General features: G+C 45.7%; 1 protein-coding gene across 1 annotated transcript in view; it reads left to right on the plus strand.

The window, feature by feature from the left end:
- Positions 1 to 8,715: 8,715 nt before the first annotated feature.
- The window catches only part of LOC8038704 (atrial natriuretic peptide receptor 1-like), a 92,144-nt gene continuing 86,818 nt past the window's right edge, over positions 8,716 to 14,041 (plus strand). Inside the window, exon 1 of the mRNA XM_029993610.2 lies at positions 8,716 to 8,985. Coding sequence (XP_029849470.1) covers positions 8,716 to 8,985 — 270 coding nt within the window. The remainder of the gene's footprint in view (positions 8,986 to 14,041) is intronic.

Genomic DNA, 14,041 nt, shown 5'->3' on the forward strand with positions numbered 1-14,041 from the left:
GCGTCACCTACATCAATTCCACTGAAAGCAAATCACCCATAGCACACATTGTACAATACACTGGCTGCAGGCAAATTTCCTTCAACATGCCTTTCCATAACCCAGCAGCTACAGCTGTCAGTCGGAGCACACTTTGGGGTCGTCTTTAATTTTTTTTAGCCTTAAAATGCTAAGGGAAGGGAGGTTGGATGTGTTTGAGGGGCGGGGGGGGGGGGGGGGGGGGGGTTGAAGGGGCCACGATGTGAGTGAGCTAAAATATGCATTTATTTTATCGAAAAATCTCCTGCCTTGGCCGAGTTTTATGAGGCTTATGGGACTATGTGGTTGGGTTAGGTGATTACGTCAAGACCATAGATGAGTTCCATAGGTGTCTTATGTAATCCACCAGTACCAGATCCACAGTACCAGATCTTATGCAATCCTTTAGTAAATCGAGGATGGCTTTCATGAGTTCTGACGAGCCCTTCGGTCGAGCCCACTCGTCTAGCGTCCTCGGTTTGTAACCTTTTTTTTTTCTTTTTAAACGGTGGTGGAGAGGGGCGACGTGCCCCCATTAAGAACAAATGTCTGCATCTTCCCCTCCGCTGTTCTGACGTTACTGGCAAAGCATGCTTCTTATATTATTATTATTATTATGATTATTATTATTATAGGAGTGCTTGGCCTTCTGTGTCGCGTGACTAGAGAATTCAACAATGTACGCACGTTTTTAACCCCTTACTGCTTTGTGCTCACTGTGCCGCTCGCAGCTAGACTATGCGTCGGTGGTGTGAGACGGAATCTATAAAACCAAATCACTGAGAATTGAACGGGTAAATTCATATCGATTTTTAAGTATCGATATTTGGCAGGAGATGTGCAAACTTTGGATTATGAAACCCTTTTGAAACGTTTTAGACTACCTGATCAACATCGACGTAGAGAAAAAAAGGATTTGGTACTTTTGTTTAAAACCCTTCACAGCTTAATTGACACCACAAGTCTCTTATTTGAAGTTAATATTAGGATGCCTAGACTAGGTACCTACAAGACTCAATTCACATTTTTATACATCTAGACAATTTAGCCATTTGTGTCCAATTCCCATGTTATTGGATTGTTATAACGGTTACGCTGAAAAACTGGACATATTTTACTTCAGTCAAAAGAATTTCGACCACTCAATCCAAAACCTGTACCAATTAAGGCAGAGCTGAAATATACTAAGATGTTAAAGTGAATCTCAGACGAATATTTTTTTTTTTCTTTCTTGTGACTTTGTCGGCCCGTTGCTTTACTTTTAAAGCTCATGTAACGACGTTTTACTATCACTTTTGAACTACTTTATGATGATTACAAATGGTATGAGGGCTACATGGGCACTAATTGTAAGAAACTTCGCCAGTTTACACTTTCTTTTTTCTTCTTTCTGCGTGATGTACTCTCGCGATTATAGACATCATCTTCACGGTGCACCAACGTTATGAACTTCCCAAAATTAATATTTGCCTTCTAATTTTATGTGGCGCTGATTCTGATGTTTGTTTGTTTTTGTCTGGTTATAATTTTCATGTTTTATCTTGTAATGTGAGTGTGCTCCTTGTTTTTAAGTGCTTAAATGTCCAGTGTGCCAGTACAGAGACCAAATGGTTGCTGCTGCACACCCAAGAAAATTTATTATTATTATTATTATTACTATTTAAGTAACGACACTTTAGTTGGGGCGCATATTGTTTTTATCTCAGTTTAGTATATGTAATATTTTTTTATCCCTCAACTTGTCTGTGTCCTTTGATTTGTCATGTTCTTTTCCTCCCGAAGATTGCGCCGACTCAATACAAACATTGGTTAAAACCAGATGATATCTATGAACGGTAGATCTGGTATTGTCGCTAGCATTCCAGTCTTCTAGATGTTCCAGCTTTTTACACTCGAACGTGTGTCGAGTTTTAACAATGCATGCCGTTCACAGATCTGGTCGAGTATCATACGATGACCGACATAAAAAGAAGATATACCTGAATGAACGTTTCCTCTTATAAAACACATCAACATGGATCTGCTGAGGTTAGCTATGTAAACAGCTCATGGAGATGAGTTCTTGCTTTGTAATTTAATCTTTGAGCGAGTACAAAAAACAGTCAGAAATTGGTACAACACACATGGGCACATACTGTTTGCTTTGAGTTGATCTTCCTCAATTTAGACGCAGTGATTAAAATGTTGTAATCTCTGTTTTAGTTTTCTGAAACATCTGGTAGGTCTTCCAAATACACCTTATCCGGTATATTCTGATTACGGCCGTCTCTTTGCAATCCTTAATTACTTCCACGGCATCTTTCATGTTTGGAATCGAAATAAAACAATGAAGATCGTCCTTGTGCAGTACTCAGTGGCCAAATCCAATATAGATGCTGGCCTTCACTGTAAGGAAAAAATGTCAAACACCAAATTGAGTCTGCTGCAGTCTTGTCACCACGCCACCACAGGAATTCCTTTCATAACATCCCTGAGCATATCAAGCTTGAAAACTACACTTGTTCTGGAATTTTCTGTTATACGCCGAAGGGAATCTCCGTGGAGTCGCGTTCAGTACGCCACCAGAAATTCCTTTCATAACGTCCCTCAGCGTATCAAGCTTGGAAACTACACTTGGGCACAAGCAAGAGCTATACTTTCTGGCACAGCATGCAGTTTTCAGCCAGGCATGCGAAGCAATTCTGGCCAAAACATGTTAGTATACCCCATCGCAGCAGCACTGTGAGGCGGCATGGTTGACCTCAGCAGATCCACGTCGAGCTGCTTTTTCAGTGCTAAAACGTTCATTTCGAGATCTCTTCTTTTCATGTAGACCATGTAAAGGGACGTAATCAAATTTGTGAACAACACACATTGATAAAACTGAAGGAAATTAACTTCGAATATAAAAAGCTCGAGCAGAGGACTGCAATGATAGCTGCTGTGTTGCAGCCATCATTACAGTCCTCTGCTCAAACATACCATTTCCCGCAACTCATTGGTATATGTTATATGTAGGGCTTCGTGTTTTCGGATAAGTCCGGAAAACTACCAAAAACACCCGCCGGTAAAATTTTTGTCAATTCGGATTTATCCGATAATCTCCGAATTGCTATGTGTTCATGCCACCCTCCACCCCCCCCCCCCTTTTTTTTCAAAAAAAAAAAGTCTTTTTTTTTTTTTTATTTGAGCAGCGCAGGATCAATGGTCCTGGGAAAAAGACACCATAATTATCTTTCAAGCCTCGGACCGTTGTCACAAGGAAATATGATCGTCATCTTTTTTTTTTTTTTTTTTTCCATCTTGGAAACAAGGTTATCCGCTACTTCCCCCAAGAAGCGATCGAGGTACCGTCCGCGTTTTAGATGATTCACCTGCGTGAGGAAGCTTTCATCCGCAAAATGCTGGCATGAATTTGCCAGCGAAGCTCTCATTAGGCACGATGCTGTTCCCCTTTTAATGAGTTTGGATTGCGCAGAATTGAAGGGCAGAAACCCTTTCTTAGTTCGCGGCTCATATGAGGGGTTCTGCCCTTCAATTCTTCGCAATCTGAACTTGTTACAAGGGGAACAGCACCGTGCCTAATGAGAGCCTCGCTGGCAAAATCATGCCAGCATGTCGCGGATGAAAGCTTCCTCACGCAGGTGAATCCTCTAAAACGCGAAGGGTACCCCGATTGCTTCTTGGGGGAAGTAGCGGATAACCTTGTTTCCAAGATGAAAAAAAAAAAAAAAGAAAAAAAAAAAAAAGAAGATGATGATTATATTCCTTCCAGACAACTAACAATACCGGCGGAGACTGCTTACATTCACAATCTATCTCACAATCTAAAAACTAAATGGCGGCTTCGGCTCATTTTGAAGTGCCAGTGGTGTTTTCAGCGCCACACAAGCTGTCTGATATATGTTCAAAAATAAACAACGAAAAGGGAGAGGGTAAAGTGTGTCAAAAGAAACATGCTAAGCAATACGTGGAGTGTGCAACGTCAGTGCACATATACCAAAGAGTTGCGAGAAATCGTATGTGGGCCGAACGGGGCGTTGCGTAAGTGAGAGGGCCAGGGAACATGCCTGGTCAGTGAAACATTCCCCGTCGGGCAATCTTGCGTTGCACTGTGATAGGTGCCAATGTGGCCCGGAGTTGGAAAAAAAACGACAGTTCTGGGCAAATACGCAAACAAAAGAGCGCGAGAATACATGAGGCATTCCGCATAAGAGAGCAAGGGGAGAGTCTGTGTATTAGTGCGCCGTCACTGCACTTAACAGATAAAGAGTTTTTCTTTTGAGCCAACACCCAGATCGACGGTACTAATAGTCAATGTCTGTTTCAATAAACCTTCAGTTGAGACTGCGCTTCGTCTCTGTCTCCTTCTTCGTCCTTGTTTATTCGGCGCTCTCCATTCAAAGGTTCTACAGCTCGCGTATGATATTTATATACCCTTTTGTTAGGCTTTCTAAGTCTTTGAGATAATGTTGAGATATATATTTTTTTTTCTACCATATATAGGGTGTCCCAAGTCACCAGGATCGATCTAAAATGGACCGTAAAAATCGGCGCCTGCATGTAGCAATCTACACTTTTCGTCAAAGGTGTATTTCACAGGTCGGTGTTTTCTCGTAAAATTACAAAGCGGAGCTGTCTGTAAAAAATAGGGCCAAGAAACTTTCCAGGGTCAACGGCGGGTGCACCGACGCAGACGACCAAGTCGAGTAGCGGGGCGGGTTTGGCGCTCGTATTGATAGATGGCGCTACCTCCTTAACGAGACTGCTTGCGACCACCATGGTTTATTCAAATAAACACAATCCTTTTGTAATGTACCTTTGGTTAAAAAATAAATGTGGACAATGAAAGCAAAACTTCAAGGGAAAAAAAAAAAACGCGTTTGCTTAACGACGGCGCTTTTGCTCTACTTTCTGTCATTGGTCGGCTACACCTTCGGACTCTGCTCCAAACGCCATCTATCAATACGCGCGCAAAACGCACCCCGCAACTGGAGTTGGTCGTCTGCATCGCCGCCCGCTGTTGAGCGTGGCAAGTTTCTTGGCCTTATTTTTTACACAAAGAAAGGTGCGCTTTGTAATTTTACAAAAAAGAAAAAAAGAAAACAAAAACGACCTGTGAAATACAGCTTTGACGAAAAGTTTAGATTGCTACGTACAAGCGTAGATTTTTACGGTCCATTTTAGATCAAGCTTGGTGACTTGGGACACTCTATATTTTGAACATAAACGATATTTGCATAAGATAAAGAAAAATAGGCTACCCGACTCAAGTGCTATAATATATTTACCCCCCACCCCCTCAGAAAAAAAAAAAAAGAACAATAAACATGCGTTGCCAGTGTCGTTGGAACAGCGGAGGGGTAGATGCAGACATTTTTTTCCCAATGCACGTCGTCGACACACCTGCCTCCCCTCCCCCCTCTCCCACCACTTTCCGTCGCCCCTTCCTGTCCGAAACACTTCCGACCCCTCTCCCCTTAGTACTTTCTAATAAACCCTGCAGTAAAGCCAACTTGCGAAACTACCCTTTTGCCGATTCCAGTGCCTGCATGTGTGCTTGAGCACTTCTACACACACAAAAAAAAAAAGAAGGGGCGGGGGAATTTTGATTATGTGCACTGAATGTTTATTATTATTGGGAACAATATAAAGGGGGGAAAGAATAAAAAAAATGGCCTTTTTAATGATGCGGGAGGGGAGGCAGTTGGAGTTTAATTTTGGCTAAATTTTCTTTTTTGACGAGATTAAAAAGATTATATAAATTATTAATAAATTAAACTAGAGTGATACCAGTCGATGGCTCATGTATAGGCCTACAGACACATATTATGCAATACGCAGCATGTATAATTAATCTTAAGACAAAAGGCTCCAAATATGTCACCTAAACGTCAAAAATACGATGTTTGGATTTTTTTTTTTTTTTTGAGAGGGGGGGGGGGGGGCAATAATGATACCGAAGTTGTTTAGTTTAAAGAAACAGATAGGTCATTCGATATACATTCCCAAGAAAAATTACTGTGAGTATTTTCGTTTTTACCTTTTTATAACAAAGGACAGAACCGGGCACAAAACTCATGCAGCCTAAAAGTAGTATTTCCCCTTCCTAGCCACTTCAAAATTCTTGCAAATAAAAATAATAATAAAAACATTTTAACTTGTTTTTTTTATTGCAGGGATAGTGCTATAACATTTAGTTTTAATGGAATTAAAAATACCCACCCCTGCAGGAGTGTTCGATTTCACATGAAACCTATTAACTTGGGAGCACTGGATCTTCGGCAAAAGTGCGGAAGACCCGCGTGCTTTTCCTTTACATTTATTGTTTGAGATATTATAAAATGGAAAATTCTCACGCTATCGCTTTTCAATTTTTTCTTCCGAGTTGGTGTGGTCATCAACGAGAGATATCTCTAAACGAACGCACACTCACCTCTCTCAGCGTGTAACCACGCGCTTGTGTGCGCGCGCACGTTGCAGGAGAGCGGCCATAACCAGAAACGAGGCAGCTCGGGAATAAAAAAAAAAAAAATGCTTCAGTAGGAGGAGGAGGAGGAGGAGGAGAACACTTTATCGCAGTTTGCCCCCCCCCCCCCCCCTTTCCCCCCTTGAGAACCATGGCACAAATATAATTTTGTAAGTATTTCTCTTTTACTATTTCCTCCAAAACGTTCAAAGTTCGATAAAGAAACAGCTCAATTATATTAATATATGACTGTGTTAAGATTTGTTTTGGGTACTTGGAGTCTCCGTTAAACCACATAGGTTTAACTATAGTATAGTATAAGCTGGAAAAAAATAACTTGAAAATGAACCTCCTGGAAGCCCTGAGTGGCAGTCGACGTTTTCCTAAGTGACTTCTTTGTCAAGTCTAACTTTAATCTAAGGTGTTAGGCGATAAAAAAAAAAACAAAAAAAAACCTCATTTTCAATGATTTCTGTTTCGTCACTGTTGAACCAAGTATGTCGCAGTACGTTATAATAATTATATATAATTTTATAAATGCACCATGTCATCATACACTCCCCTTCTACAATTCTTTTCAGCAGTTTTTTTTTTTGTTTTTCCGGTGAAGAAAGGACATGTATTGTGACGCGAAGAATTTGAGGCATTTCCAGATTTTAGGTTTACTGGCATTGTTCGTAGCAGCTGCGTCTGATACCGCGCATACATTTGTCTCCGTAAGGTTGCGACAAGTCATACGGTACAATTACGACTGTTCCCTCACGCTGCGTTACTAACGTGTTCAGAGGAGCAACTTGTGGACGGCATCCTACCTTCCCCTAATAAATCTCTTCGTCTCATCGAATTTGTCACTCGTCGCGAACGCCTCTATAGTGAACCGCTGGCTCAAATGCATTGTTTGATCCGCAAGCGGCGATAATATTTATACCACTAAGACGTCAGCTGAACGAACGAGTAAATCCACGCTTTTGGTCAACAATTTTATGTCGGGCGAGTTTTTGGGTATCGCAAAGCCCCTTCGTCACCTCCCCGAAGAGCTCCAAGCGATCCACGGCGGGCTCCAGCGACGACAGCACAGAGCTGCCTTCTATTGACCGTGCTCCGAGGCTCGAGTAAGACTTCAGCTGGCAGCGCCATCTAGGCTCCGGGTTGCAGACCACGGGTCGATCAGCGATGCAGCCCACGGTTGCCAGCGCGGCGCTTCTCTGAGCTTTGCGATCGCGATCAATAAATGGAACGTGTTTCAAATGGGGAACGTCGACTTCCATTTAGACTGAAGCCCGACCGCAATATCGAAACCGCCCCGGTCAAAGCCCGTCGACATTTATTACGTTCTCACGAAAGCCGACAGCAGGAAGGGAAGCCGGTGTCATTGTTCCCTCGGTCCCACTCGTTCTCCGAGGATGCCCGCTGGCGGCTGCCTTGTCTGCATTCTGGCACCCACGAGGTCGAGTTAAAGCATCGAAGTTGATCGAACCCCACCCCAAACCGATCAAACTTCGATGCTGTCATAACATTACTGGAATCCGGGATGGACACTACACAAGGTCATTGACAGCGTCCGACTTTTCACTCGTGACACGGAGCCGCTCGAGGCGGTGTGAACCTTACGCGGAGAGCAAGCCGTCTGCTTTTTACGCAGGACTTGAGGCGACATCAGAACGACACCGAGCTCTGATTGGCTTTGATTCGAGGGATAGTGGGTAGACCTCAATATTAAATGCCTCGAGGTCTACCCATTATTTGTTTTTTTCAACCGGCCAATAAGAGTTCGGTGTTCTGACATCATCGCAACCCCTGTGCAAGAAGACGAACCTGCGCTGCGCATATAGGAGCGGACTGTCAATAAACGTTCGTGTCAACCGAAGGAGAGCGTGCGAGTCCAATATTGGTCCCCTAACGCGTTTTGAAATCGGGCCGCTCAAGCCTGAGCGGTGCTGCGGATATTCTTCCGAGAAGGCTCCTGCCAACAGCCAACGCGCGAAGGCCAGCTTGCCTTTGGGCGCTCTCTCTCGCGCGCAGCGGTCCGTCTACGGCGCGCAGATGGCGGCATTAAAACGAAAGGACAGTAAAAATGAAGGCGCGGAGGAGGAAGCCCACGGATAGCAAGGGGAGAAAGGGGAAGTCCAGGGATGCGCAGCAGAGGTAGAGCCGCGCGTAGCGCCGAGTCCGCCCGGAAGCGGCGCTGAGCAAACGCGTGCTGTCAACAGGAGCCGCGATATTGGCGCGAGGGCAGCGCAGAGGCGAACATGCGCTGGCCGCTGCTGGCTGCGACGCTGCAGCTCCTGACTGCGCTGGGCCTGCCCGAGGATGACAACCCGGCGACCCCCGACTACGTGGAGCTCGAGCTGGGCAGCGAGCCCGCCCGCAACCGGACCCGCTGGGACGCCCGCTTCGTGGACCCCGCCGACGGACGCTTCGTGGCCAAGATCATGGACACGTTCATTCTCAGCAAGGACCTGACCCGCAGCTTCGACTACCGGATCGTCAAGCCCGCCCTCGACATCGCTGTCCGCAAGGTGGGACTGAATGCGAGGAGAGTGCGCGGACCGGGCTCGGGAACACGGCTCGCCGAATTTGGGGTCGAAATTTGAGAAAAACAAAAAGTACTTCGGAGTGGTCACCTGGGCCGCCTGTGGGTACATTCGGTTCTCATGTAAAAGAAATATAGCACCGCCGCGGACAAGAACCAGGCAGACAGACGCGGCGCATCTCGCCCTGTCTCTCTCTCTGGAGTCTGGTCCTGACTTCCGTAGGCGTTGATGCCTTTTGATAAACTAAAAAAAAGCTGCACAAAAGAAAAAAAAACTACGTTGAATTCGGATATGTAGAACAGAAGTACGTATTTGTCTTTTTAAGGTCAAAGATCGATACTGTGTATTTCCGTTTGTTTCTTTTGCTTGTTTGCACGTACCAAGGAGTTCCAATGACCAACACGGTAGAGTTTTCAATCCGGTTGCACCCTGTTCTCATGCTGCTGTACGTACAGATGTCATCATCCTAGGAAAAGACCATGACCTCTGCAGCGCTCCTTCCAAAGGCAACTGGAACTTCTTACAGCGGAAGCTGTTAGTGCACTTTCCCTTCCAAAAATGGTCATGTAGGAACGCAAAACCCGACTCTACAATAGATGCACTGCTCTCCCTCTCCCCGTTGTTCCTCACGACAAGGCTCTCTCCCCCTCCCCCCTTATTTCGCCCCTGAAGGCAGCCGCTGCTCTTGCTCCGGCGACGCTCTCCCTTCCTCCCCTCCCCACTTTTCCGGCAGCCGTCGTTGAGAAATACCCACGTCGTCGCGGGGCGCGGACACGCTCCCTCCCCTCCCCACCGCCGCCGCCCAGGTTACGTTCTCGTGTACAGTCCCCTGCAATATGAAAGACCCATTCGCCTATTCAGTTTATGCGTTGGTGCTAAGCCCGCACATGCAGAAACGAAGACATTGCAAACATTGTAACAGTACACTGACTGAATCAAATCTCCTTCACACGCCTTTCCACAACGGAGCAGCTACCGGTGTCAATCGAAGCATACTTTGTGTGGTCAATTAGAAATTTTTTGGAAAGAGTTTTGCAAATCGGCTAGGTATTCCGGCAAAGCTCTTGACCCGCATCATCCAACCCCCCTGGCAATTGTTTAGATCAGTGGTTCTCAACCGTTGATGTTTCGCGGACCCCTTGTAGGTCGGCGGAGATCATGGAGGACCTCGGTTGTAGTCAGGGGAAGGTAAATGTATAGGTTAAATATGATAATTATTTAATAAATGGATAATTGGGAGCTGTGTGAAGGAGACCTCTCTCATTGACATACATACGAGAAAACTCACCCGAAAATTTGAACTTTTCTTCCCAATTTGAAAAAAAAAGAAAACTTTTATTGCCGGGCTTGACTGATGAGGCAGAGCTTCGCGGACCCCTAGAATGCCTTCGCGAATCCCAAAGGGTCCGTGGAGCCGCATTTGAGAACCACTGGTTTGGATCATCGAGTTAGGAAAGCAGAAATTCATTGATGGTTTTGTTTCTCGCTGGCCTCCTGTAAACGAGTGGGTGTGAAGGGCGGCCGTGTCTACGTATCTCGTGGATGTTCGGTTGTACCTGTCTTCTCCTGGCCACCTTGCTAGGGGAGGGGAACTGATTGGCAGTGGCACAGCTAGTGAGGGGGGGGGGGGGTTATAAGGTTTTCAGCTCCTTCCCCCCCCCCCCCCCCCCCTTTTCCCCGAAATATAGCCGACCATATAATTCTGTCACGGATGGGACTGACGACTCCGCAAATAGGCCGATGAGAAACTGAAGAAACTGAACGTTTAATGTTGTGAACTTGTGCCGAGAAGACAAAAGAGAAAAAGCACTTCTTATGAGTTGTGTATGCGAAAGCATTCTCGGCGCCAAGACGAGCAGAAGCGGCCGCAGCGCCGGCAGGGAAAGCGGTGGTGCCCCGCGCAAACCGCCCACCGTGTATTCCGAGACTTGACAAAGACGGTGGACTTCGTCTACACGCGCCCTCATGAAGGTAGGGCGAGGGTAAGACGGGCCGGGGAAGAAAAAGGACACGGAACGCTAAAGAGAGGTTTCCCCCTCTTCTTTAGCATTCCGTCTGCTTCCTTCTCCCCGGCCCGTCTTATCTTCGCCCTGCCTTCTTGAGTTGCAGCGTCTTCCTTTTTGCACACGTCGCTCCGGCGGTGACATCACACTCTCTCACTGCGCAGGTGCGGCGATACCCGCGGGCTTCACAACGGCTTACGTGACGATGCATATGCGTTGCTGGGCTTTTCTTTATGTTTTATTTATTTCTGGGCGCGGCCGCTTTGACCTCGAGCGGCCTCGCTGGCTTCAGTGACGAAGTATCTGATAAGACGCGTCGCAGCCAATGGAACTTTAGGGGCCGTTTCGCTCAGCCAATATGAAAATGGGAATTTAGATGCAGTTTTTTGCTGTTACCGACGCCGCCGGCTTCGCTGCACTGTACGGCTAACGCTTTCGCATTAATAGTAGGGGTGTCGCAAGCGTAGGAGTCGGCGTAACCGCAAGGGTCGAGCGCTAAAAGGAGACTGACTTCGGCTCGCCACGCTGAGCCCCTTATGTACACTCGTGGGCGTTTGAAACAATCGGCGTAGCAGGTTCGGCGCGTAGAACATTCGGACCTCGAACAAGCAACAGGGTTCTCGAATTTACGAGAACGCGACATTTGCAGAAATAACAAAAACGTTTTCACTCGCTGGCATTGAACGTCGGCCCTTTTGCGCGGGGAGCCAAGCACGATAACCATTCGGCCACGGACGCGCCTGCCCGGAGACGCGCGAGGCAATATACACATGTATTGTGATTCGTGAACGCCCCCTCCGCACCTCAAGTCATGGACATCCCAGCCACTTCCACCCTCTTCCCCCAAAAAAACAACAAAAAACTAATCAATACGTCGCTGTTGACCTGTCATCCATTTACCAGAAAATATTCGCGTCTCCAGTTCGTTGCTCGCCCTCCCGCGGACAAAACGAGAAACGCTCCAGTGAGTTTCCCCATGTTCTCTGGCTTAGCGAGCATGGCGGAACTGCTCGCGATCATGGCTCGTGAAATGTAATTTCCGAATGCAAACAACGCTCTTCACTGTTCCAATGTAATGCTGCAGCCAGCATTAGAGAGTTTTAGTATTGTGTATACATGCAAACGCAAGGGCTGTGCGTTTGTGTAAAGGGTATGTTACACTCCGACGTCGAGTGCAGCGTAGCGCAGCGTAGCGCAGCGTAGCGCAGCGTAGCGCAGCGTAGCGCAGAACGTGGTCCTTTCATTGGCCGGCGAGCAGGAACTCGATATATGCGACCAATCAGTATCGGTGTCCGCTGCGCTATGCCGCGTTTGCTACGTCCAACGTCGAAGTATAGCAGAGTCTTTGGAGTTGCATACTCCACGCTGCGCATGCGCGTCGTCGCCATGCTCCAATCCAAGACCGCAATTTTGGGCTCCGCGCACGCGCGGTGTCGAACACGCGACGCTAACGCGAACACACAGTGCTTGTGTTGGCTCGTATACGCAACACTAAAACTCACTACTGTTTCATCGGTTTCCAACACTGCGGGGTAGACGTTTTTTTTCGAACTGGAAAGGGCCGAGAGTGGTAAAACGACGGCGCGAAAAAATTAAAGAAGCAAGAGGTTCTGAAAATATTGCTAATTAAAAAATACAAAAACGGAATTTTTTTTTTTTGTTTGCGGTGGGAAAGAGGGGGGGGGGGGGGGGGCATTTGTTACGGAAGGATTAGCGGCGACTTTAGAAGTTTTGCCGAGTTTCGAAAGTCACAACTTTGATGGCATTGTATGCTTTACCCGCAATTAATGTAATTTTACTTGAATTTCTCAGACTAGCTAGAATGTTTTTGATTGATTTCAAACTATTTTTGTTTTATACCTTGCTAATTAAAAATGCCGCAATTGGCACCAGTGATGATAACTCGCCTAGCTTTGATTGCCATACTTGTTCGCGTGTTTGAAATTAGATCATAAGCAACAAATTATATTAGAATTTGAAGAACTACGCATTAAAGTATCTTAATTGTATTGTTATTAATAATACAAATTGCGGCAATGTAGGCCTTCATAAACGCCATGATCACAAAAATACGTCATTTAAACACAACAGTCTTTCCAGAATATGCGTCACGTGTCGCTTTAAAACACACACACACACACACACACACACACACACACACACACACACACACACACACGCTCTCTCTCTTCTGCTGTCTGACTCGGATTCCGTCTTTAGATTTTTGGTATTGTGAACAGAGTTTCTTAATTTATACCTTTTGTGAACATATTCTGGACTCATCACCCGTGGTGATATTTTGTAAAATTTGAATGCTTTTATTATTTTTTTCCTGAATATAATGTGAAAGCATTTAATCATCTGAATACCCAAACACTATGACATGACCCGCAATTCATTATTTCACATTACAATTATCTGAACGAGAAAAGGCATCAAGAACAGACACATATCAGCGCTGATTTTTAAACAAATAAATATTCTATGTTACCTCTTGAGTGTATGAATGACCCTGTCTTTAATGGACACTGAACACCAAAATATTTTGAAGTGTCTGGATCGGGCACGTATGCCATAAAATAATATTTCCGCGAACAACACCTTTAACTCAATAGTTACGCTGTGAGCCACATCTTGAGTTTTGAAAGAATCCGAAATTAACACCTATACTGAGAAATTAAATTCAAAATAGAGGTTAGTTTTAGTTTCGTTCCAGAATTAAAACGTGGCTGATGGCGTAAGTATTACGCTAAACATCGTTTTTGCTTTCAGGATAAAGAGGTGACCTGCGCATAACACCCTACCATCCTCGTAAAAAGAGGAATAATTTGTGTCGCTCAGTGAAGCCAACACACTAGACAGGCTCAGCAACTGGTATACCAGCACGCATCCCCGAAGAGCTTGAGTACCTTAGAGCGGCAAACCGGAACCCACGGCCTGCAGCCGAAATGGCACCCCCCCCCCCCCCCCCCCCTTTCAACCCCCCCGGTTTCCACCATCTTGCCCTTTTACCACATTAGTTATCACGTGACGTTAAG

The sequence above is a fragment of the Ixodes scapularis genome, unplaced genomic scaffold, assembly GCF_016920785.2.
Source record: "Ixodes scapularis isolate PalLabHiFi unplaced genomic scaffold, ASM1692078v2 PGA_scaffold9__187_contigs__length_104089568, whole genome shotgun sequence".
NCBI classification, from domain to species: domain Eukaryota; kingdom Metazoa; phylum Arthropoda; class Arachnida; order Ixodida; family Ixodidae; genus Ixodes; species Ixodes scapularis.